This window comes from Ochlerotatus camptorhynchus, unplaced genomic scaffold, assembly GCF_037179485.1.
Source record: "Ochlerotatus camptorhynchus isolate MF236.1 unplaced genomic scaffold, CSIRO-AGI_Acam_v1.1 ptg000551l, whole genome shotgun sequence".
Lineage (NCBI taxonomy): Eukaryota > Metazoa > Arthropoda > Insecta > Diptera > Culicidae > Ochlerotatus > Ochlerotatus camptorhynchus.
In genome coordinates this window covers 218,589-245,369 of record NW_027041034.1, presented here as the reverse complement: position 1 = coordinate 245,369, position 26,781 = coordinate 218,589, and the positions used below count along the sequence as shown (strand labels likewise).

The following is a 26,781-nucleotide window of genomic DNA, read 5'->3' as shown; positions in this document are numbered from 1 at the left end:
CTGGGCCACTGCGGCTTTATGGCTCTGCGCTAGAAATGTGGGCTGCTAGAATTTTGCAACTACCACGTGATGATGTGGCCTTGAAGCAACCTACTATCACAATGTTGCAACATGTATACAGCTGGTGATCCTTGGGGGTCTGCGCTGGTGGGTTATGTTGCTGGGATTGGCACATGGTCAGCGTGGCGCGTCGGAATGCATCTATCATTTCCCCGGTAGTGCGGTGGCAATCATGTGGGATGGATGGAATGTCAGTGAGATCGGTTCCTGTTTAATAACTCTGTAGTCTCTTGAATGTTAGGACAGAGAAAAATGATGGAAGGTACATTGTTGCACTCAATCAGATGTACACTAGACTGATGCAAAATTTGACATTTTTGCTTCACAGTGCTCAAGCGGTTCCAAATCGGGTCTAGATAAGCCTCTCAAGGTTTGAACTGATTTGGTGAGAAACTGACTGGGCACAAACCATTTGAAGTTGGGAATTACTATGGTGAAACCAAACTTTTCTTTTTCGTAGTCTTCTATCCTTCTTCCATATTACACTGTTACAAATTCCTATAACTATTCTTATGGAATATTTTCTTAGCTACAACTTTGCGGAATATTGTTTTTCAGCCAAACAGCAAATAAAGTAGTTATTAATTGTTTAAGAGATTGATAATCTTATGGTATGATCAGGCAACTGTTTTGTGGGCAACACTGTATTCTGCAGTGTAACATAGTAGCCATGTTGTTTTAGCTCTATTCTACGTGCCAGAAACACCAATGTTGCCAGCTGAGCAGTTGATTGATCATAATCATAAGACAATAGTGACTTGAATCATTAATAACTTTTTATCCTTACATTTTATCGAAAAATGGCCTTGAACAAAGTTGTTGATGTGAAAATTTACTACAAGCACAGTTATAAATTTTTAGAGCAGAGTAATGGGGTGAATTATTAGATATGCCTACAAAATTTGGTTTTCCCATATTAATTTCCATATAAACTTCAAATGGTTTGGGCCAAGTCAGTTTCTTACTAAATGAGTTCAAATTTTGGAAGGCTAATCAGGAGTCAAGTTTCGAACGCCTTTGGATACGGTTGTGTCTTAAGTTTCTTCTCTGTTGCCGGATTAGCGCTGGCACTCTGCCTCCTGGACGGTCATACGTTTGTGAGTGGTGGTTTTCTCGCTCTCCGAGAAGTTTTAGAATCGAGAAAGAAAACATGATTCATCATGTTTGCAAGCAACAGAAGATTTGACGCTATCTGCGTTGTTTGATTTTTTCTCCCGGTCCAGAAATTTGTGGCATCGCGAGCGATTAATTTAATTTCAGTTTATTTACGCGGTGATGATGTTGGTTCACTCGCAACTATTTTTGAAAAAAAAATGGGTGTTTTCGAACGAAAGTGCTTCTGAACGTGTTTCGTAGTTGGGTGTGGTGAAATTCGTGCATTGCCGGTTGATTTTGGAAATCCGTATCACAAAATTGCCCACCGATTCCTTCTTTTTTTTCCGTTCGACGACTACGGGTGAGCTTTCGCGAGAGTGACGTTTATTGGATCCGTTTCTTTGCACGGGTGTGTTTTTTTTGTAACTAGCGTAAGTGTGCCTGCGATTTGCATTGAGTGTCGGAGATTGTAAGTAATCTGAAGGATGCCTCGCTGGATACGCCCAAGACTGGACGGGCAGTAGCTGGTGGCCGTGAACGGTTCCTGGGGAAAGCACTAGATGTGACCCTCCTCCCAGATGACCATGGCAATACAGGAAGTATTGGTATTGGAAGGTAATTGCTATTAGATATTTTGCAAACAGTGACAGATAGCGGACATGAACAACCAGTGGAGGTGCCGGGCAAAGGTGTTTATCCTAGACAAATGGTAAGTTACAAATTCGCTGTTGTCGTTGTCGTAGACGCCGTCGTAGTCGCTGTCGTAATCGCCGTCGTAGTCGTAGGCAGTACCGTTAGTATATTTAAAATTATCCACCAACCGCTGAAAATATGAATTATCGCGTATTTATGTTGTTCATTACATGCCAAGTAAAATTCGAGAACGTAAATTCATTTGAATAGCTTGTTCAACCAGGTCTTAAACAATCGTCACGTCGGTCATAGCTTGTTATGATTACCTGAACCATGCGTAAAGAGAAAATCGAAACATTTAACGTCGCGTGAAAATGGATCTTAATGAAGGACTCTTTCATAGCTTTTAGTTTGAGGATTTAAAAGATCGTCGGTTGCAGTGGCTTGCTTACTGAGCAGAAAAACGCGGTCCCAGACCCTTTCATATTAAAAATGTATGGTTAGAACTCTTGTTTATCGTGTATTTCGTAAAACTTTTCGTTGTCGTCGGTGCCGGGTCTGAATAGTCATAAAAACTTGAGTAACGCTATAATGTGATATGAGGGGCTCGGTGGCCTCAGAGCAACCGGTTTTGCTTACTGAGCAGAACATCATGAGTCTAATCTCAAGCCCATCCACATTCAAGATTCGTCAATCGTTTTATTTGTTAACATGACTACATGGTAATAACAGCAACTCGATGATAAAAAAGGAGCTCGTCTGCCTAGTGGCAAACGTTTTTGCTTACTGAGAAGAAGACCGTGGGTTCAATCCCAAGCTCCTTTGCGTTATATGATTGTTTGGACATCAATTCAGCTTATCGTTTACCAAAACGAACCCTGCTGCAAACCCAACCCTATTACCCAATATCCCAGTGATTCCTCGTGGAAGTGCAGAGGACTCCTAGGCTTCCATCAAAGCGAGTGTCACGTCAACACATTCCTACCCCTTCCTTTCTTGACCTGTGTTCGGGCACGGCTGGCGCTGGTATTGCCTAGTTTGAGATCACCAGTTTTTACACATTGAGGATGATTGCTAGTCCCAAGCATCGTCTATTGGTTCGCTGTGTAATTACAGCTGGTCTGGCAATAACAGAGTAGCAACCGTGGGCGGTCAATCATGCTCATGCTCATGCTAAAATTTTGGAAGGCTAATCAAGAACCAAATAGGAACCGTTTGAAAACTGTGGAGCGAAAATTTTAAATCTTGCATCACTCTAATGTACACCTCTATTGGACTTCTCTGACTTATGGTCTAAGTAGTGTGTATTTGTGATACTTGAATATAAAAAAATGTTATAGTTGTACACTCAATTCTATGTTTAGGCTATATTAATTTTTTTTAAACTTTGAGAGTATGCAGGATATTTACAGATTTTTCGTAACAAGTTGCTATCCATATGACTGAAATTTGAGACCATATGATCAAAAATAGTGGTGAAAAAAAATCGCGTAAAACCAGAATTGAGTGTGAATAGTTTTTTTTTTTTATCATGGAATGCCCTATTATATCAAAGAAGCTATCATAACTTTTAAATATCGCTGCTATTTTACCAAATGGTAACATATGGAATAATTATCGTGAGAATAAGAGCCAGAGCCAGAGTAAGTCAACATTTAATTGGCCCCTAAACTAACTTTAATGGGCCAGTGCAATTACCGATTGCAAACAAATAAAAAATAGGCAAATTGTTTGGTGGTGTGGCGAAGAAAGTGAAGGGGAGTTTATGGTACACATCCCCCAGAATGTTGAGTAAATATAAAATGGTCTTGCACCAGATAAAAAAAAAACCCCTTACAATCATCTGTCAAAAATCACCGCTTAGAGATAATAATATCCTTTTTTTCAGGAGATTCGCCACATAGTACATTTATTGTCCAGAAAAATAAATAAAACGAAACTTTGATGATCTCACAAACCTCATAAAACTATGAACTAGCATAAATCCATAGAATATTCTTTAAATTTCTATAATTTTGCTCGGGAAAACATGACTCAAAGTTCTTATTCCACCCTTTCTGTCAATTTTAGTGTTTTTGCAACACAATCAACTCTCCACAACTTGATATTCTATAACTCGATGGTTTCAGCGGTCCCTTATTTTTTCCCTACATCGTCGATATTTCCACAAGTCGATGTCTGATTCTATAACTCGATTTGTTAAAGGCAGAGCTTTTGAATTCTATGATGTTGATGTTCAAATAAAAGGAACTGCTAAAACATGATAATCACATCACATCATGATACTGGTGTCCTCGGGAAAATTTTCCGTACCTTCAATGTATTTCAGAATCTACCATGATACAAATAAACTTGATTAGAAGTAATGTGTTATAAAAAAAATAACTAGGTATCATGGGAGTTCGAACTCCAAGCCCCAATAGAATTATCGACTCACAATCATTATTTGGATCAAATAATTGTGTAATCAAATATCTCTGGTTTCACAAATCATCCTGCAGTTGAAGGTCTTTAGGCTCAACGAATGTCTTCATGAAGCCCCACTTTATGGAGGTATGAACTTGTGTTATCGAAATATTTATAATTCTCCAAGTCGTCCAGAAATTCAGATCTTGATTTCCTAAAGACAATTCAATGTTTTGTTCGATGTCCAAACATTATGTTATAACCCTTAGTATTTATTGAAGTCTCATTAATTTGCCAAGAACAGTCAATCTACAGTGAGATGACCATGTGGCGTACATCAATTTACAGATTGCTGTATCTAATCTAATCTAACACAAACGCAGCCAGTACTAGAAAGCATCCTGGAAAATGATTAGGTTAGATGAGGTCTAATCATTTTTCATGTCTAATTGATGTTTACAGCATATCAGAGATATGATATAAACATCAATACGGCCAGGCCTACTGCGTTTTATTTGCCGCAAAGATGATTCTTGGAAATGAATGGGAACATTTCTTGAATCTACAGGGGTGGAAGGATGCGTGAACATACCGTACCAAACGCTCCGAGTTACTATGTGTAGTTGTGTGTAATGTGTAAATATTTCTACAATATTGAAGAATCATAAAATAGTGCAATGGAAGGATCTTACCGAATTTTCTCCTATGTAAACAAAAATTTGGACAGCTCTCACCATATGCTGCTCTTCCGCCGCCGTTAATTGCTTCCTTTGGAATCCCTTGAACTTTTTCTTTAACGTTTCGTATTTCATTCCGTGCTTCAACGACAATTTCCTTCCGTAGATCGTCCTTGGTTGGTTGGTTCTAATATTATTCCGCCTTTTTTGGTCGGTTTGATGTCCACCATATGTTATTGAATTGCCATGGTGATCTGGGACGAGGCTCACGTCCAAAGTCGCTGGTCCACCGAGCGCTCCGTGTGGGAAAGGAGAATGAAAGAAAGAAAGAAATACGAAAGGGATCACTTTCAAGAAGTGACGGTTTCATCAGATTCCCCAACAAACCATACTCAAGCAAAGTAAGAATATACAAGCTATATTGCGACTTTATGGTTACTTGGGTACCTATATGGCCGTCAGAATGGTTCATCGGTTGCGAAGTGAAGTATTTCTGAAAGTGATGCGTAATATTTCTCAATGTTTTGAATTTATCCTAACGTTACCTCAATGTTATTTCACAGACAAGCAGACACAACACATTGAACATTTATCATTGTAAACCCTACCGCCATCTGTCGTATACACTATGATGGGCAATACACTCAACAGATGGTTGTAGTGTGAAAACTTCAAACGCTAGATAATTGATTATGTGCACCACAAGTGGCAGTACTACCAACTAAGAAACATTTAAATTGACCGTTAAAATCGATTTTGATGAACGTGTTAAGAGTGTTATGTCTGCTTGTCTGTGATCATACCTTCACTATCGCAACTTCGTTTAATCTGCGAAAGTACTTGCCTTTTTCTCAGGCACTTTTGATCTAACTGCAATTACTCTCTCATACTTGAAATGTGCCACGACCAAATTGGCACAACGACGCCCACTCTTTGACCGAAGCGCAGGGATCAATTTACAGATTGCTTTAGATCAAAAACATAATTTAGTACGGCACGGTGTGATTCCGCATTTGACCAGAGTACTCTAACTGACCACAACTAAACCACTAACCATTAATGCCAGATATTTAGATGGATTTACACTTACATTTTATGTACAGAGTACATACATAATACAAACACTAGCAGTGCTGAAAAAATCATCAATCAAATAATATATTTCCCCTTTCATACGCTCTCAATATCTCGCGTGATATTGGAAAAAAATATCATGCTTGATATTGATTTTACAAGCTCCTTTGATATTGCGAGACTATTCACAACATGCAAAAATTAAGCAGCTTGCCTAATATACCACAGTTGTTTGCTTGTTGATTTTTGTCTACGAAAATCAAGCGTGATCTTGGGCATTGGTGAGATTTGATTTTTTGATATTTTCCCAACACTGATCACTAGGATAAAGTTACAGATCTATAGAGACATTAATACCCATCATCATCGAAAAAAAAATATCAGTTAACGAATTGACATACACTGGAGTCGCTTTTTACGCGGGTGATACGTCTCGCGTAAAAAAAAACCGCGTAAATTCCGGAATCCGCGTAAAAAAAACCGCGTAAATTCCGAAATCCGCGTAAAAAAAACCGCGTAAAAAAAGACCGTGTAAAAAAAACCGCGTAAAAAGCGACTCTAGTGTATAACAATATACCGCGTCAATTCTGAAATCCGCGTAAAAAAACCAAAATCCGCGTAAAAAAAACCAAAATCCGCGTTAAAAAAAACCGCGTAAATTCCGGAATCCGCGTAAAAAATACCCGCGTAAATTCCGAAATCCGCACAAAAAAAAACCGCGTAAAAGAACCGTGTAAAAAAAACCGCGTAAAAAGCGACTCCAGTGTGTTCTAAACATATTTTTTTTACAGCAGAATTTTATAAAAAAGCAAAGTTGTTTCTAATAATCTGGTGTCGTCTTCTTTGGTTTTATTACGTCCCAAATGAGACTCCATTGTATAGAATCCTCGTGAATTCCTTGTGGATTCTCTTCCGCTTCTCCTTTTTTTTAATATTCTTCTTCTTCCCATTTCAAGCATATTGCGTACACTGGAGTCGCTTTTTACGCGTAAAAGAACCGCGTGAAAAAACCGCGTAAATTCCGGAATCCGCGTAAAAAAAAACCGATTAAATTCCGAAATCCACGTTAAAAAAAACCGCGTAAAAAAACCGTGTAAAAAGCAACTCTAGTGATAAACCGCGTAAATTCTGATATCCGCTTAAAAAAACCCAAAATCCGCGTAAAAAAAAACCGCATAAATTCCGGAATCCGCGTAAAAAATAACCACGTAAATTCCGAAATCCGCTTAAAAAAAATCGCGTAAAAAAAGACCGTGTAAAAAAAAAACCGCGAAAAAAGCGACTCTAGTGTATAATGATAAACCGCGTAAATTCTGATATCCGCGTAAAAAAAACCAAAATCCGCGTAAAAAAAAAACCGCATAAATTCCGGAATCCGCGTAAAAAATAACCACGTAAATTCCGAAATCCGCGTAAAAAAAATCGCGTAAAAAAAGACCGTGTAAAAAAAACCGCGAAAAAAGCGACTCTAGTGTATAATAATAAACCGCGTAAATTTTGATATCCGCGTAAAAAAAACCAAAAACCGCGTAAAAAAAAACCGCGTAAATTTCGGAATCCGCGTAAAAAAAAACCGCTTAAATTCCGAAATCCACCTAAAAAAAACCGCGTAAAAAAACCCCGTAAAAAGCGACTCCAGTGTACTCTTAACTTAGTGTGCTACCCGAGTAGTACACTTCCGTTAAGAAATGTTGCAGCAACTTGTTTATGACTGAAATAAGTCGTAAAGAAGTTTCTACAACCGATATGTGACAAGCGTGCTACCAACAATCAATACGAAACTAAAGATTTTAAATTGGCTCACCACTTTAGTAGCCTATTGGTACCAAGCAAACGATTAACGTACCCTATTCAAGTTGAAATTCTATTACTACACTATGTTTGTTTTGATTCGCTATGAAAGTTTGACAGATAACATCAGGGGTGTGTGGATTCATGCAGAACATGCAGGGGTGAGTGAAATAGCTTGGGACTGCTTGGGACCGTTGTTCTGGTACTGAGTGAGCCAAAAATAATAATGATTTTCTTCGGGACCCAGTGGTCTTAGAGTTACCTCTATGGTGCTACTAGGGTATATGCACTTCCACAGTTGTTGGTATTTTTGGAATCGAACGTGTTAAACCCGGAAATCCATGTATGACGCCATTTTGAAATCACAAATGGCGGCTTCCGCTTACAGAAAAACAGAATAATACTGTCAAATACCGTTCAATATTGTTATTTTTGGAATCGGAGTGACGTGTAGGAACCGGAAATCCATATTTGACACCATTTTTATACCCAATATGGTGGCATTTGGTTACAGAAAAACTGGGAAAAGCTGTCAAATATCCCCACAATATGAATATTTTTAGAATCGAGGTGGCGTATAGGGATCATAAACCAGATTGATGTTAGATTTAAATCCAAGATGTGTCACCACGGGTCATGGATACACACTTAGAAAATTTAATTTAAATTTAGGTGCTCTGAGACTGACATATACGAGCGTCAATTTTGACATAAAATTGAGTCATAAAAGACGCGAAATTCAGCTCAATAAAACGTAATTTCGAACTTTTCAGTCTCGGAGTACTTAATTTTACATGACATGTTTGCTTCCGTCTCATCCTTTATGTCAAAGATGGATTACGTCACGTGTAAGATTAGGTATTTCTAAGTGTGTAGTCACATCACTTAGACACCAAAAATATCCATATTGCGGGGTACTTGTTATAAATTCCAGGTTTTCCTCTAACTGAAAGCAGCCATATTGGATTAAAAAAGGGCGTCGGACGATGATTTTAGGTCCCTACACGTCACTCCTATTCCAAAATTTCACATACAGTGGGGTATTTTACTGAATTTCCTCGTTTTGCTGTAACTGGAAGCCATCATGGATATCAAAATGGTGGCAGACATGAATTTACGGTCCCTACACGTCATCTTGATTAAAAAAATATTCATATTGTGGGATATTTCACAATATTTCTCAGTTTTCAACATCGCAAAAAAAAATTGGTTATTTGGAATAAAAAAAAAGACGTAAATCAAATACAGCGTAAAAAAAAAGACTTCTTAAACGAAGGTTTCAGTGTATCTTGAAAAGTTCTGGAGTAAAATCCAAATGTTTGCATACCATTCGAAAGTTGAACGTCAAGTCACGAATGGCCTACAATGTGTTCAAGTACTGACATAAAAAACGTTCGATGAAATTTTTAGACTATAATTTCAAGAATTTCAAATTTCAGCCTTAAACGTCTAATTGCACTGTTCTTAATTGTTGCCTGTGTTGAATAGTGGATAGTTATATCATATTAATAAAGTGTTTGCAATAAATTATTTTGTTTGGACATAATTAGGGCCGAAAAAAGGGTAAAACCAAATGACAAAAGACAGAAAAAATATCACCATCTATTGCTTAAAGGTTAAAGTTTCGAACGAATACTATAAAGACTGTACTCGAAAAAATGCAACAGACAAAAATTATCACCAAAAATTAATTTTAAGTCGGATATTTTTGAAACTCTTGGAGAATAAATAAACCCATGTTAGCTATGTTTTTGCAAAGTTTATTTATTCAACCTCTTCTCCAAGACTAAATGTCCGCACCTTGGACTTAACGCTTCTCATCAAATCCTGTGCAACACACTTGCGCTATCTTTTAACTCTTTCATCCACTCTTTCTTTAAATCCTTGTCGTTTTTGAAGACCTTCCTTGTTTTCCGGAGCTTGCCCTTGATAATCCCCCAGAATTTTTTATTGGGCGAAGTTGTGGCGAGTTTGGCGGATTTGTCTCCTTTGCCACAAAAACAACATCCTTGACTTCATACCACTCCATTACCGGTTTCACCTAAATTGCACGATGCCACATCGGGCCAAAACAGAGTGTCATCTTTGTGGGACCGTAGGAAGGGCAGCAGGCGCTTCTGGAGGCATTCTTCTTTATATATTTGACCGTTGATGGTGCCTGAATATGCCGCACCCACAGATCACCTGCCACACCAAGTACTTCTTGGTAATTTTGTCGACCTTCTTCTTCCGGAACTTTTCCGGAACATCCAGGCGGGACTTGCCGACGTAAAACTGCAGGCCAGGGATCTGCTTGGCTTCCGCTTTAATGTACGTCTCGTCTGCAATTCGGCTGCACCAACCACTCGTGGTACAGCTTCCTGGCGCGGGATTTGGCCACCGTATTCTGTTTATCGGTTCAGTTAGGCGCTTTTCTTACCTTGAAAACATGAAGTCCGGCCCACTTCATTGTCTGATGGAAGAACCAGACGGAAGAATTGACCTTCTTGGCCACGTCCCGAATCGAAATGCTCGGATTGCGCTAGAAGTAATCCCTCACCTTCCTTCCGTTCACGGGGTCGGTCACCTTCGCTTTTCTTCCGCTGCCAGCTCGCCGCTGGATCGTCTGGGTCTCCTTGAACGATTTCACCACACGGAACACGGCTGAATTTTCGATTCCAAACTGTTTCGCGATCCACCTGTGGGACTGGCCTAGATTTTCCACAACCGCTCCCATATTTTTTGTCGAAGCACTTCTTGCTTACAAGCCATCTTGATAACCACTTGACAGATTTTGGTGAGATTTTTCACATGTAAACATTACACTCTTAACTAGTTTACTCAAAATTTTATAAATTTTTACCCATGCAATTATAAGTTAAACACAAAAGAAAGTGTTGCATTTTTTTCAAGTACAATCTATAGCGAAGTGCCAAACTTATAAGAGAATTTAGAGTATTTTATTTGTTTGTATCCGATGGTTTTTTTTTGTTCAAGCTCAATGCTGTTGTATTTGCCTCTTTACTGCTGGTAAGAAAAAAAAAATGGAATGAAATTGGTTGTTATGTTTAAATTATGTTACGAGTATACATTTAGAGAAATGAGTCAAGTTAAATTAACGTATGAAGATGCCCCGTAACGTGGGTAGATCACATTTTTGTGGTACGTTACGGGATGTAAGATCTACCACCGATTCCTAGTCTTGTCTACTTCAAACTAAGGGAACAGGATTTTTCAGTAATCCAAGGAACACATCTTAGTCCTTGTTACTTTTTATGCCTTGTTGATAGTGATAAGTCCATGGGTTGCCTGAACCGAGAATGATCTTGAAACAAGGAAAAAATGAGTTAGTCAGTCTTCATCTATGTGATTCCTAATTTTCTATTTGTTGTTCCCTAGTTTGAAGTGGTTAAGACTAGGGTTCTGATGCATGGTCATTATCGATGTCATTCTTTAATTTTGCTGCTAAGGAATCCAATTTTGACTGCCAAAGGGCCGCGCCTTTGGAGGATGTTCCAACACTCCAAAGGGTATAAATAGCGGGACCTTTCAATTAGAATCGATTCCTTGTGGTGAAGGCAAGAATGACAACTGTATCAAAACCGAATACTTCATCATTTCTCAATAGTGATTAAGTAATACGACATGCACTGAACTAAGGACACGGGATATACTACAATAGATCAAACTACTAGTCACAGTAGTTTTATGTCCCGAACAAAAGAAAAAAACGTACGAATATTATAGCAAAATATATCGCTCAGTTCTGCTCGCTGGCTTGAAACCAACATCAAGTGGCAAATTAGCTTGCTGACATTTCCGCTACTCATCGTGTGGAAAAGTCTCCCCCAGGGAAAGATAGGAAAGAAATCATCCGAGGTTGGACTTTTCTTCGAGGTTGGACAAGTTCGAGGTTGGACAAGTTCGAGGTTGGACAAGTTCGAGGTTGGACAAGTTCGAGGTTGGACAAGTTAAGACAGATCATCTAGACCGCTCGTTCGCCAGATCACCGTTGGGATCAAGACGGTCGGGAATCGAATGTTTTGAAGCCCACGTAATCACACGTGTAGGTCAGCAGCCGTAAGTGTGATTAATTTGGAGCAAATCGCATCCATTAACTGAATTCTTTCCACAGAGATTAATCCAGGATGAAGCCAAGACAGGTCCCGCTAAACCATTCGTTTGATCGTGTTTAAAATCAAGACGTTCGGGAATCAAACTCTTTGAAGCACACGCCACCGCACTGGTGTGCCAACGGCCGTAATTGTGGCGAAATGTGAGAAGATTGCATCCAATGACTGAAATCCTTTGACAGAAATCGAGCTAGGGCCTAGCCCAAACGAAGACACTGGACTCATCGTTCAGATCTCCGTGGAAATTCGCTACAAAAAGGAGCCCCGGAAGGATGAGCCGTTTTGGTGAAACTACCATAAGAAAGTTTCTAATTGGTTTGGGTTCATAGGGCTCTTTTCTTTATCGACTCCTGTTGCAACTCAGCGTTTGATCGGTGAACTAATAACGTGGGCGTTTGTGGGCGGTTTGTGACGATACAACGAGCTGGTCGAAGTTCAAGGTGGGACTCTCCCGAACCGAACCGAGAATCAGGTGCGACCGGACAGAGAGGGACGGAGGATTCGTGCAACGACTGCGAAGCCACAGCCAGGGAACTTTTGCGGTGGTTAAGGTCAAATGATCACTCGCTGGACATAGATGCCCAGCAGAGCAGGATTGCGAACTATCGTTTCCGAGAGGGCGAACGGTCCGAACGCACACGGAAGTGCGACTTTGGAATGGCGACAGCGATCTACGTCGAAGGCGAGTGTAGCATCAGCGAGCAGCATCGAAGTAGCCCAAGTAACAATTTAGGTTTTATGAGGGTAGACTATGATTTGGACTTGTAGAATGCTTTAAAACCTCGATAAAACTTGCAATGCTACTTGGAATAGAACGGTAGCCAGTGATCATGGAGTCCGGTGAGCTAGTTCTTTTTCCATATATCGGGTGCACCTGTTGGAGAATAAGAGCATGATAGATAGGAGGAAAGTAGGAATAAGAACAACTCCAATATAAGGGGCCAATGGGGGGATCCAAAATATAAGCTTCAAAGGCATTCGGAGTTCGTTTTGTTGGATTTATTGGAACCTTAGCCCTCCAATGTTTGTGTTTTGTCCACTTTTGGTAATCTCGTAGTTCTTGCTCTACCACTACAGGAGTACCTGCAGCACTGGCACCCAATGTGTTATGTTCTGCATCATGACAATAAATGGATACATAACATGTTGTTGAAACAAATTTGACCCTTTATTTTTTTAAAGAGATAGTGAAAGTAAATAGTGGCAGTGAATTTATGAACGTTAAAATGATAGAAAAATTAAAGGGAAAATCAGCATAAGAAGGTATACATTTATTCTACTAAAACGCTCATCATTTAATTTAGGTTTTTATCGTGCTTTTTACATAGAAACATTTTTAACCGTGGTACAATCAAATCCTTACTGAATCACTGATTGATCTTGTTATTGAGAAATCGTACGTCTTGGCAAGTCCTGCACAGATGTCAAAAATTACCATTACGACAGAAATGAGTTTAGATATACGACGTTTACATCGTGTGATTAGTACTGTTTGTGTTTAATTCATTCTCTGACAGCATTGAGAACTCATATTTTGAGACGTTGGTTCCATTTTAGGCATTTTTGAAATTCCAACAGCAAGAGACGATAGCTAAACTTGCAAAACTTGATGGCATGAAGGCATTTGGTTTCTAAACTTTAAAATTATTTAAATGTTTTATAGAAATTAAATATTTCGAACTCGGGTACTACATATATTTACTCCAACATCAAAGTTGAAAAGCTTATTCCATGATTGATGACTATCTTGAAGCTGTCAAACCCAAACCGTGAACATTTTCAGAAATCTGAACAAAATCAAACCACAGACCATTGTCACGACCAGGAAAAAAAAACCCTCGGAGGCTTCAATCGGACAATCCTTGTAGTGGTTCTAGAAAATTGCGATGGGTATTCAAGACGTTCCAAACAATATTACAGACACTGAAGGTTTTAATTCTGTTCCCGGTGCACAGTAGGATGCAATCAAAAATAGTGGAACATGGCTATTTGCACCGAAACTATTGGTGGTAGTATTTTGATGTCTTTTGAAATGTTTCTTTATTTTTTGAGTACTTTAATACAGTACATAAATAATAACTATTTTATGTCTTGTTAAAATTGATGAACATCTATGGAAACATTGTAGATGAATTTATTTAAAGTAACTTTGTCGAAGACGTCAATTTTATATCCTTCAAGTGGACGAAGTTATAGGGTTAAAATGGAGTACAAACGGTAGCATCCCCTTAAAAACTGTTTTTTTTACCATAACTTTTAGCTTGAATTTTGAAATTTTTCAATGTTCTACAAAGTTGTAAGTGCTCTAAAAATGTACATTTTTATTCAATGAAGCAAATCGCTAAGATTATTGTGGCTACATTTATATGTTGGGCAGCGCACGGAGGAAGCACATTCTTTGGCAAGGAGTTTTCTAAGGTGGATCGTTCAGCTACGTTTGCCACTTGTTGATCTGCCAAGTCCCTTGTTAAGGCTTAAACCTGTAAACCCTGCAAACGCCTTCGGTGTCACTCGATTATATTATTCGATTATCGAAAATTAAGCAAACTGTTTAAAATCGAGAAAATATGATAAATTTTTATTCCGCTCATCTACTCGTAACAATAAATATATGCGTTTTCATTAAAAAACGACAGCAAGTTTCCTCTTTAAAACATAACAAAGAACAGTTCAGAATATTCTTGCATCCTGGAAAATTTGGAAATGTCATAAATTTTAATCTGATGTTGTTAAAAGCTAGTAAACGTTAATTTAGACAGAACCAACAAGGGCAATAAAACGCATTTTGGCAGTACCATCAGCTTCACGCCACAAAATTAATGACCAAAATACTCTAAATTATAGACATGCGGTATCAGCAAAGGTGTGCATTTCATATTCTGTTATAACTCATTTTATGACACCGTTCCATCTCCAAATTAGCCAACAACAATCGGCAAAAATAACATCAAGTCAGGCCGAAACGGACTGCGACAACCACCTCTGCAACGTGCTCTCGAGAGTGCGTGTCCATCTCCCTCTGTTCCTCCCACCATCTCACCTGTGACTCACCGATTCTTCACCGGCAAGGTGCATGTAAATGATGTGTTTAAAATTTTATTATAATGTTTCGCTATATTGTTTTTTAATAACTTCATATTTATGCCTTTTTGGCGCAGCAATTGGCACCGGCCTGCGGCCAACACCTCATCATCGCGTTCACGACACTTTTTGGCGATGCGGCGGAATGTGCACTCATGCTGGGGCGGTTTTCGGAACACGAACCAACGATTCCGGCGCCATCCAACAACGCTCGAACGACGTCAGCGTCATTGGCGAAGAGATGAAGAAGGAGCCGATGGTGGAGGTGGTGCTGATGGTGGCAGATCAGGATTAAGCGGAAGCCTTTCACGCCACCCGACCGACGACCGATCAGGACTAAGTGAGAGAGAGATTTAAGTTACCGTCAATTCGCACTGACGCGGACGCGGACTGCCACGGGGGGTCCTTGCCTCAGCGGTCCGTGTGGCTCGAAGGGAATTCAATTGAGCATGAAATCCGAAACGAGAGCCTTCGCTTTTGATTAATAAAACCTCATGATGCTTGCCACGGAGGACGAGGAGGAGTTTGATTCTCTCTCCGGAGAATAAAATAAATTAAAAACTTATCAAGATGCATTTGATTGATTGGATTTGGAAGACTGAGAACATCAAAGCGGTAGCGGTCCATCAGTGGGATATCGAATAGAAGGTCTCCTTTTTTTGGATTTATTTCTATGCCTAATCGTAAAGTGAAAGATCTCGTTTGGGGAAACAACCAGTTCGGATCTCTGCAAGGACGAACGAACGAAAGAACGCGTTGCCTGGAAGGACATGGGAACATACCCGGAGACTTTATCCACCCGTGATAAGAATCGTATTTTGAGTTCGTTGTAGACGAGCTTTCTTGTATTTTCACGACTCTCAACCATTGTGGGAGGGAAGTATACCTACTTTATGAAAAAAGGAGCGATGCTGTTTCGTTATTTGAGTATAATTTGATAAAACTGTTGATTGATATAGGCAGCGAGTCGACGGTGCCGATTTGTGTCTGCATTCTCGCCTCAGTAAGTTTGGGTTCAATCCCAGTCTAGGTCGTTGGGATTTTCTGATGTAACAAATGTCTGGTGATGTTGTCCTTCGGATAAGAAATAAAGCAAAACAGAGGCTAATAAAAAAAATTGAAAATCACCAGAGAACCACAATGAAACCAAATACACTAATACTCTGACTATCACACAGATTTCACCAACGAAAAGTTGAACCAGACAAAGGTAAATTTATCCTCAACGGCACTTCATCTTTCTCAGAAAACGAAAGATCACTTGGATGCATCTCCGCTCAGAACCGATATAAATCCTCATCAGTCCTGGCCAATTACGACGGAAGCTAGAACTAAACGATCGTCGGTAAGGTGAGAAGTAAGCTGCCTGTCAGTTTGTCTTTTCCATTCCACACGAGTAACCATAAACTTATGGGAAAGAAGACATATATTACCGCAAACTTATAACTTACTTGCTCCTCCGGTGCCGCATGTATCGATTCCTATTAAATCTCCACTAGAACCACTACCGCGCAGCAAAGCACAGACGATACAGAACGGGGGACGTGAGTTTGTATGCAAAAAAGCAGCGAAACTTGAACCCACGAGAGCTGAAAGCTTGAGCAGCAAACATAAACTACAGAACCGATCCACCAACCGACCATAGGCAACCGGCTAGCTCACTCGCACCAGTTGGTTTTGTAATCAGATAATCAGGGAGGACGCGGTCCGAATCGAGAACCTATATAAATGAAATAACATGCATGTGTCACCCGTGTTGCAGCAGCCACTGCCAGTAGAAGCGAGATGGAGGCTTACAATAAAATAAAATATACATATTTATGTGTACCGATAGAACCCGATCGTGTTAATTACAATTAATTTCAGTACTTTACTATCGATGTTTCCCAGAGGCTGGCAGGTCCCTATCTGGTGGTGTGAATCTATCGTGGTGGTGGCAGCGGCAGTGGTGACTCTAAATCGTACAAAGTTCCCTTTTTGCACCGGACCGAGCGAGTGAGGTGGGACGACCATGTTGCTGTTCACGACTCTGTTTACTTCTATTGGGCTTTTAAACTGCGGGAGAGCATATCGAATGACTGGGAACTAGTGCGATTGCTGCCTCGCCGCCGCCACCGCTGTTACCATGTTGCTGCCTGGGATATGCCTCTATTTTCTCAGACCACCATCTGGGGGTCCCATTTTCGAAGGGAGACTACCAGAGATTGTCACCGGAGCACCGTGTGCGCATAGATTCCAGTATCGCATGTACCGATCGGATCGTTCGATGCCGTTTCGGTATGTATGTTTACATGTTGCGCACTCGGAAAATTTGTCACACTGGAGCACGTATCGGAACGGAGATTAGGGACCTGCTAATATCGGTAATGGCGATAGAGTTTCCTGTAGAACCAAATCAATCAATTGGAAGTAGTATGCACACTAGGGTGGGTCAAGTTTGTATGGTGTATTACAAAACCTTGTTCGCCAGTATTCTATCTATTTCTATAGAGGTCCTCATCAGCTGTGCCAAATTTGAACGATTGATATTTGCGACATTTAAAATTAAGTATGGTAAACGGGAAGAAGATAATAATTTATCTGACAAATATTCTCACAATACTCAATATTGACCCTACCTGTAAAATGAATTGAACAAACTATGCGGAACAACTTTGTTCAAGACCTCGCATCGATTCAACTTTTGTTGAAAAATTTATTAATTATTTACTTTAGGCCATGTGTTCCACGTGTGGAGACGTAAGGCCTGTACTCGAAAAAAATGCACCAGACAAAAGTGTTCGCCAAAAATTTATCTCAAGTTGGATTTTCTTGAAACTTTCAGGGAATGAACTAATACATAAGGCCTTCATTATGGCCCAAAATCTATCCACCGGTATTTTTTGGCGAATTTGTTCACTTTCTTCTTCCTTATGTCTTCCGGAACATCAAACCGTGATTTGGCAACGTAGAACTCCAGCCCTGGTATCTGCTTTGCGTCTGCCGTGATGTAGGTTTCGTCATCCATAACCACACACATCGGTTTCGTTAACCACTCTCGATACAGCTTCCTTGCGCGGGATTTGGCCGCCGTGTTTTGTTGATCACGCCGGTTCGGTGCCTTCCGGACTTTGAATACACGAAGCCCAGCTCATTTCATGGTTTGCTGAACGAACCAGGTGGAACACTTTGCCTTCAGAGCCTCGTCGCGAATCGAAAGGTTCGGGTTACGCTACAGCGTTCTTGTATATATTTTACCATTCAAACTTTATTTTATTTTTCATACCTTTTAATAACTGACCCGTGCGCGAGCCCCGCGTTAGCATTTTCAAGTAGCAATTTTTTACTTTTTTTTTATCACCCGACGCGAGTGCCATGAAGTGCGGTATCGTGAATTGCGTGCAAAATGACAATCGTTTCCTATGGCGCTGCCATGGTGCCTGCAATCGGACTTTCCACGCAGCTTGCGTAGGCGCACAGCGGAATCATGAAGAAATTTTGCGGACCTTCATGCTGCCTCTTTGCCAAGACTGTCAGGAAAAGTTCACCGCTGAACTTAACATGAAGGAACTGTCCAAGTCTTTCCAAAATATCACGGAAAACATCGGACGTACATTGGCAGCAAACCACAAACTCCTCATGAATTTCAAAAGCCTAAGCGCGACTCATGACGAAACGCTCGACCACATTGAGAAAATGCTTGTCGACGTAAAACAAGCCATTTCAAACCTCGCCAGCAGCAGCAAGACTAGTTCCACTGAAATAAAAAGTAAACTGTCAGCACTTTTGGACACACCTCCAGCAGACGCCTGTATCGCTGTAGAAAAGGCGGTCAACTCGGCAGCAACAGCAGCAGTAGAAGCCATCACATCAACAACAACAGCAACATTGCACTCAATTGACCTAATTCCACAATTAATTATGGAAATTAAGAACGACTTAGCGAACTCAAATGCTAATGTAAAAGCACATATGGAAGAAATGGCAAAAACCTTTTCTGAAGCAGCACATACTGGCAATCCAATTGCATGTAACAACATAGAAATTGAACTGCAGAACGTCGGTGCCGAACCAGCCCCCAGCTGGCGAATGCTAGGAAATAAAAAAATATGGAAACGCGACTGGACTGCATTTGACACCAAACAGCGTTCCCGTCGCCTTCAGGAAAAAGAAAAGGAAAAAGCCAGACGTAGGCGAAAGCAACGAAAGGAACATCACCAGGAAAATTCATATCAGTACAATAACAAGAACAAAACAGACAACTACAACAATAACAAGAACAGCAATAATAACACCAACAACAACAACAACAACAACAACAACAACAACAACAACAACAACAACAACAACAACAACAACAACAACAACAACAACAACAACAACAACAACAACAACAACAACAACAACAACAACAACAACAACAACAACAACAACAACAAAAACAACAACAACAACAACAACAACAACAACAACAACAACAACAACAACAATAACAACAACAACAACAACAACAACAACAACAACAACAACAACAACAACAACAACAACAACAACAGCAATACCAACAATCATAGCAATGGAATAAGAACGTCGACACTTATTAACTCCACACATGCACATACGGCATTACCTCTGGACAAAGAGCTTTTGGCTGCTGCACGTATACAATTTTCTCGTCCACCATGCACAGACAATGGACTAAAATTCATTAACTTCGAAAAAGGGGAAACTTTTCACCCTTATCGCGCCGAAAGACCAACCGGACATGAACACCCTCCAATCCTGGACCCAATGCGTCCGCCTATAGTCAGACTCACGGAACAGTCTGCAATTGGCGACCGACGCTTTTTGAAGGCACGGCTGCGAGACCCCAAAATTATGGACATTGTGCGGACTTATCTTTCATACTTGCACGACCAGCCACCTTCAGTATGTATTCGCGGAATCACTAAAACTAGTGCAACTTTAATGCTGGCAGCAGAAGGACTACCAACGGAAACAGCCCTTTTACGCGAAATTTTCCTGGACGTTCACGAAGAACTCGGAATTCCACGCACCGACGCTTTGGCAGACCTGAATTCACACCGCGCGTTCCTACTTAGTGAACGCACACAACGACTGCAGCAAACTAGGGAGGCCGCTCGCAAATTTTACAGTCCTCCAAATTTTCAACGGCACTGACGCACTCTACTAAAGGAAGTAACGACGACTATTCCCATGCAAGGGAATTATTATTATCGAATGACGACACTCTACATGAGGTAGACCCTACTAATGTAAGTAATACTGACCCTCCAAAAATCTCTTCACTTCCTCAACAGAATGCGACTGAAATTTTGGTGTATTGCCAAAATTTCAATCGCATGAAAAGCCCAGCTAAAATGAAAGAAATCCACCAGAACATTCTATCTTCTTCTTTTCAAATAATTCTTGGAACTGAAACAAGCTGGGACGAAAGCGTCAGAAGCGAAGAAATTTTTGGAAACAATTTTAATGTATTCCGGCACGACAGGAATTTTCAACTCTGTAATAAAAAGTCTGGTGGTGGAGTGCTCATTGCCATCAATGCTGACTTTACTTCTGAAGAAATCATAACAAATAAGCACAAGGAATTCGAAAATGTCTGGGTCAAAGCACTTATTGCCGGTGAAATACACATTTTTTTCTTCTGTGTATTTTCCACCTAAACATGCCCACAAGTAGTCTTTTGAACTATTTTTTCAAATTGTTGAAACTATAATGTCAAATATGGAACCAGAAGTAAAACTGCATATTTATGGCGACTTCAATCAACGAAACGCAGACTTTATTACAGACATTGAAAATGAATCATTTTTACTCCCGGTCGTAGGTGAAGACGAAGCATTACAATTATTATTCGACAAAATATCTTATTTTGGTCTTAATCAAATAAACCATGTAAAAAATCAACAAAACTCATATTTAGACCTTTTATTTACAAATTGTACTGAAGACTTCTGTGTGGATACATCATTAGCACCTTTATGGAAAAATGAAGTGTTTCACACAGCAATTGAATACTCAATCTTCGTACAAAATTCTTCTTCCTCCAGCGACTGGGAATACGAGGAAGTGCCGGAATACCGTAAAGCAAATTACGAAGAAGCCAAACGTAGACTATGTACAATAAATTGGCAAAATTTAATAAGTATTGAAGGAAATGTCGATACTGAAGTAGAAAAATTTCACTTAATTCTACAAAACCTAATCTTAGAAACTGTACCATCAAAAAAAAGAAGACGAACACAAAACAATAAACTACCCGCATGGTTCAATCCACAACTGAAAAATTTGAAGAATAAAAAACAGAAAGCTAATAAACTATACAAAAAAGAAAAAACTGAAACCAATTTGCGAAACTATCACAACTTATGCAACCAATTACATACAGCCACCAACTCTGCATATGAGGACTATAACCGCAAAGTCGAAAATGAAGTCAAATCATGTCCTAAGAACTTTTTTAATTATGTAAACACGAAATTAAAAAGCAGCAATTTTCCTTCGCGAATGAATTTGGATGCAAATGTAGGTGAGAATTCTTCTGAAATTTGCAGTCTCTTTGCAAATTTCTTCCAAGAAGTATACACCACATTTTCCGAAGAAGATCGTGACCGCGATTTCTTTGCATTCATTCCTGAAATTTCTAAAAACATCTCTGTCAACCAACTTTCTCAACATGAAGTCCTCAATGCACTAAAAAACTTAAACGCGTCGAAAGGGTCTGGACCTGACGGCATCGCACCCATATTTTTGAAAAACCTTTCTGAAGAACTCGCATTTCCTCTAGAGCGTCTTTTCAACATGTCTCTGAAAAATGGAAAATTCCCTGAAATTTGGAAATCATCTTATTTGGTACCTATTTTCAAATCAGGTGCAAAATCAGACATTCGAAATTATCGTGGAATTGCTATTATTTCTTGCATTCCAAAACTTTTTGAATCAATCGTAAACGGCAATATTTTTCAGCAGGTGAAAAATCTAATTACAAGTAAACAGCACGGCTTTTTTAAAGGTCGCTCAACTACCTCTAATCTTCTAGAATATGTATCTTTCATTATTAAAGCGTTGGACAGTGGCAAGCACGTTGAAGCGCTATACACCGACTTCAGTAAAGCATTTGACCGCATCGACATACCATTATTAATCCTCAAATTGCAGAAAATAGGAATGGAGCCTGGACTTTTGAATTGGCTTCAATCATACCTAACACATCGTAAACAAATAGTTCGCTTTCAAAATAAACTTTCAGAACCAATTTCAGTCATCTCTGGGGTACCCCAGGGTTCTAATTAAGGCCCACTTCTTTTTATTTTGTACATAAACGACATTTCCTACATACTTAAAAAAATAAAATTGCTTGTATATGCAGACGACATGAAGCTCTTTATGGAAATAAGTAATTCTAGCAATGCAGAAGAATTCCAGAATGAAATCAATATATTCCACACCTGGTGTAGTAAAAGTCTACTTAAACTGAACGTAAAAAAATGTACTGCAATAGCATTTAGCAGAAAAATAGAAACACCGCATATTGAAATATCATTAGGCAACCAAATAGTAGAAAAAAGCAAAATTGTAAGAGATCTAGGTGTAATCCTAGACTCCAAACTAACTTTTATAGAACATTATAATACTATCATTAGTAAAGCAAACAGAATGCTAGGCTTCATCAAAAGGTTCAGTCATAATTTCGAAGACCCATACACTATTAAGCTTTTATATACCACATATGTAAGGCCAATTCTGGAATACTGCCACCTAGTATGGAATCCATACATTTCCATACACGAAGAACGCATAGAATCTGTCCAAAAACAATTCCTTTTATATGCTTTACGTAAATTGAATTGGACTGCATTTCCATTACCATCTTATGAAGCGCGCTGCATGCTCATCAATATACAAACACTTAAGGAGCGCCGCCAATTTGCAATGCTTTTCTTCATCAACGACATTATTTCAATGCGCATAGATTCGGCAGAAATTCTCGCACAATTAAATTTTTACACACCTTGTCGATATCTTAGAACACGGAATTTATTTTCAGAAACATCGTACAGAACAAACTATGCAAAAAATAGCCCAATCAATCGAATGATGCGCCTATATAATTTGCATTGCGGAACTATTGACATCACTATGTCCAAGCAGCAAATACAAACTAAGCTAAAACAGAATAGAATTAATGCATAGTATGTAAGTAAACATTGCAATAATCATTGTATGTAGTCTACACTGGCTTGACGAAATGGAAATAAATAAAGACGCCGTTTGAAATAATCCAACACCTTCCGGGCCTACACACTTTCTTCCACTTCCATCCCGCCGCTCGGTCGTCTGGGACTCCTTAAACGATTTTACCACCCGAGACACACTTGTATGGGTGATTCCCAGTTGTCTTCCGATCCATCTCATGGTCGCAGTCGGATTTTCCATGACGGCGCGCAAAATTCTCCGGCGATTTTCTTCTTGTTTCGATGACATCTCAATAACCACTGAACCGATTGTTATGAAATTTTACACATGTAAACAATTCACTTCAAACTAGTTATACCTAGATTTGCATCAAATTTTACCAACGGATAAAAAAGTTACACACGGAAAAAAATGGTGCATTTTTTTCGAGTACAAGCCTTCTACGAGAACAGCATGCTTTCAATTGGGGAGCCCAGCTTAATGCCAAATAGTTTCTAACTTTTTTCACAGAATTCTAATCGATTTGCAATTTTCGGTGAAGTTATTGTGCATAGTTTTCCCAATTGAAGTATCAGTTATGGGAAATATTGGATACAATGTAAATTTGAGCACGCAAATAAATATTTTTTATCCGTTTCCCAATCATTAACCCATACAAACTTTATAATTTGCATAGAAAACCAAATCACAAACAAACCCATACAAATTTGGCACAGTTGTTGGAGACCTCAGTACAGATCGAAAAAATCAGTGTGAAGCAGGAATTGTGAAATTGACCCACCCTAATTCATACACTATGGTCGTTCAACTTTTTTAAACGCTTTAAAGTCCTAATCCCAAGTCTTCAATATTGTTCTCCTGGATGAAATTAGATCCATTTTCAAAAACTAGTCAGTTTTTGGGGCTTCACAATGAGAAAGATCGTTTGTATACAAACAAGTTAGCTGATTTTTTTGCCAAACTCACCGGTATAATATTCATTAAGTCAAACAAAATTGGATGGTTGCTGGGAAAGGGCTGAAACGGGACCGATTTCGAGCCAAAATTACTGACCGCCACCTCCTGGTTGATAATACCATGTCTTGACGGACTAAGCTATCTGAGGCCCCTATGTGAACATGTGGACCGATTTTCCGAGTTCAAAAAGTCTTTTTTATGTTAACCCCATTTTATGATAAATAAAAAGATCGATTGTTTTGAATTCGTACGTGTAACGTTGAATTGAATTTTTACCGATTTCAGGGATTTGAATTAGGGTGCTATTTTTTTAACGGCTATAAACAAAATGTTCATTGCCTCGAAGAAAGCCACTTTGAAAGATTTTTGATAATGATTATAATGCATGAAAGATGGAAAAATCTAATAAAAATACAAGATTATGATTTCTCATAAATTATTTAAATCCTACAGCTCACAAGATTTCCAAAATCCGAATGTTTTTTTTTTTTTTTTTTTCTTTATTTTAGAGATTTTTAGCCTGAGGCTAGTTCATCTCTTCAAAATCCGAATGGTACAAACTCAAAGTCTTAATTGGAAATTTAAATCACAGCAACTCCATTAAATTCTCATAATGAAACTAACTAAGAAAGTTGGTTTTAAAAAAAATATAATTATTGAGACTTTATAATATCATTCAACATTACAGTAAAATCAATGAAATTTTTAAAAGCCGATCACTACGAAAAAGACATATAAATTTCAGTGCCCTTGAGACCGACAAATGCAAACGGCCCTTTTGACATAAGAATCAGTTGAAAAGGACTTACTTACTTACGTAACGATCCTGCCCAAGTAACATTGCAAGCTTTATAGAGGTTTTATAGCATTCTACAAGTCTAATTCATGGTCTTGGGTGCGCACCTCCAGGGGTGCAAAGGGCCTTTGTAAAAGATTTCCATCCTGGGCGATTACTAGCTTTGGCCTTGACCTGTGCCCAAGTCAAATTTCGGTCAACTTTCTTAATTTCACTGTTTAGGCTCCGCTGCCACGAGCCTCTGGGTCTGCCTCTGCTGCGATGTCCTGCTGGATTCCAGTCCAGTGCTTGCTTGCAGATTTCGTTTCCGCTCCGTCGTGAAGTGTGGCCGACCCACCTCCACTTCCGTTCACTAATTTCTGTCTCTATGGGCTTCTGATGGCACAAACGATGAAGGTCGGAATTTGAGATCGAATTGTGGGGCCACCAGGCACGAATTATGTACCGCAAGCATCGGTTGATAAACACCTGTAGCTTCTGAGTGTTCTCGGCTGATACACACCATGTTCCACTGGCGTATAACAGCACAGACTTCACGTTCGAGTTAAAAATTCGGATTTTGGTGCGTCGACTGATCTGATTCGCTCTCCATACATTTGGAAAGCTGGAAAAAACAGCCCTCGCCTTCTTAATCCGTTCGCCTATGTCGCTCTTGGTGCCGCCGTCCGACGCTATCTGGCTGCCAAGATATTGGAAGCTTTCGACTTTCCCCACTGCCTGGCCAGCTACCGTGAAATTGGAACGGTTTTCCGTGTTGACATGCAACGATTTGGTCTTGTTGACTTTGATGGTTAGACCTGCTTCAGAGGAGCGTTCCAAAAGGTCGTCGAGCTTACTCTGCATGTCAGAGCGCCGTTATGCTATTAACGCAACATCATCAGCCAAATCGAAGTCGTTGAGATGCTCCATAGTACACTGAAACCTCCATTTACGAACCAAAACGGGGGTTCGTAAATCGAATTAGTGCGTAAAAAAAAACCTCGTTATTTGGGATTTACTTCGTAAAAAGAAAACTCGTTATTTGGGATTTACTTCGTAAAAAGAAAACTCGTTATTTGGGATTTACTTCGTAAAAAGAGGTTTTTCAAAATATTGTCAAATACCCCACAATACCCCAGGATTTGGAACACGGTCAACGGCCCCAACCATGATCTTGTCGATTACAATGAGGAACAGTAGCGGTGATAATATACATCCTTACCGCGATTACCCGAATCGGGTCAGACAAAGCTCCATTGTGCAACACTCTGCATGAGAAAGCCTCGTACTGCGCTTCGATGAGGTTAACGATCTTATCAGGGACTCCCTTGCGTCTTAGAGCGCCCCACAAGTTTTCGTGGTTTAGTCGGTTCAAAGCTTTTTCGTAGCCAATGAATACCAAGTACAGGGACTCTTGAAACTCATTGACCTGCTCCAAGATGATGCGGAGCGTGCACAGGGTCTTCCAGCACGGAATCCTGCCTGCTGTCGTCGGAGAGTCGCGTCGATCTTCTCCTGTATCCGATTGAGGATAACTTTACACAGAATTTTGAAAACAATACACAGTAACATGTCGTTGCCAGTTGTCGCATACAGTTGGATCCCCCTTCTTGGGGACTTTTACCAAGACGCCCTGCATCCAGTCGGCCGGAAAAGTCTCGGTGACCCTGATATTGACGAATTGTTGATGCAACATTTGTGAGGATAGCATTGAGCATCTCTGCTGATATGCAATCGACCCCCAGGGCTTTGTTGGACTTCATACTTCGAATGGCTGCTTCTATCTCCTGCAATGATGGAGCTTCAGTGTTGACGCGAGTAACGCGCCTCACCCTTGGCGGATCATGCCGAAATGCTGATGGTTGAAAGAAGTTGTTCAAAGTGCTCAAACCAACGTTTCAACTGGTCAGTGGGGTCGGTG

At 39.7% G+C, this 26,781-nt stretch overlaps 1 protein-coding gene across 1 annotated transcript in view; it reads left to right on the top strand.

The window, feature by feature from the left end:
• The window catches only part of LOC135713389 (uncharacterized), a 47,475-nt gene extending 32,251 nt beyond the window's left edge, over positions 1 to 15,224 (top strand). Inside the window, exon 2 of the mRNA XM_065236494.1 lies at positions 15,007 to 15,224. Within this exon, the coding sequence (XP_065092566.1) occupies positions 15,007 to 15,224 (218 nt within the window). The remainder of the gene's footprint in view (positions 1 to 15,006) is intronic.
• Positions 15,225 to 26,781: the final 11,557 nt, after the last annotated feature.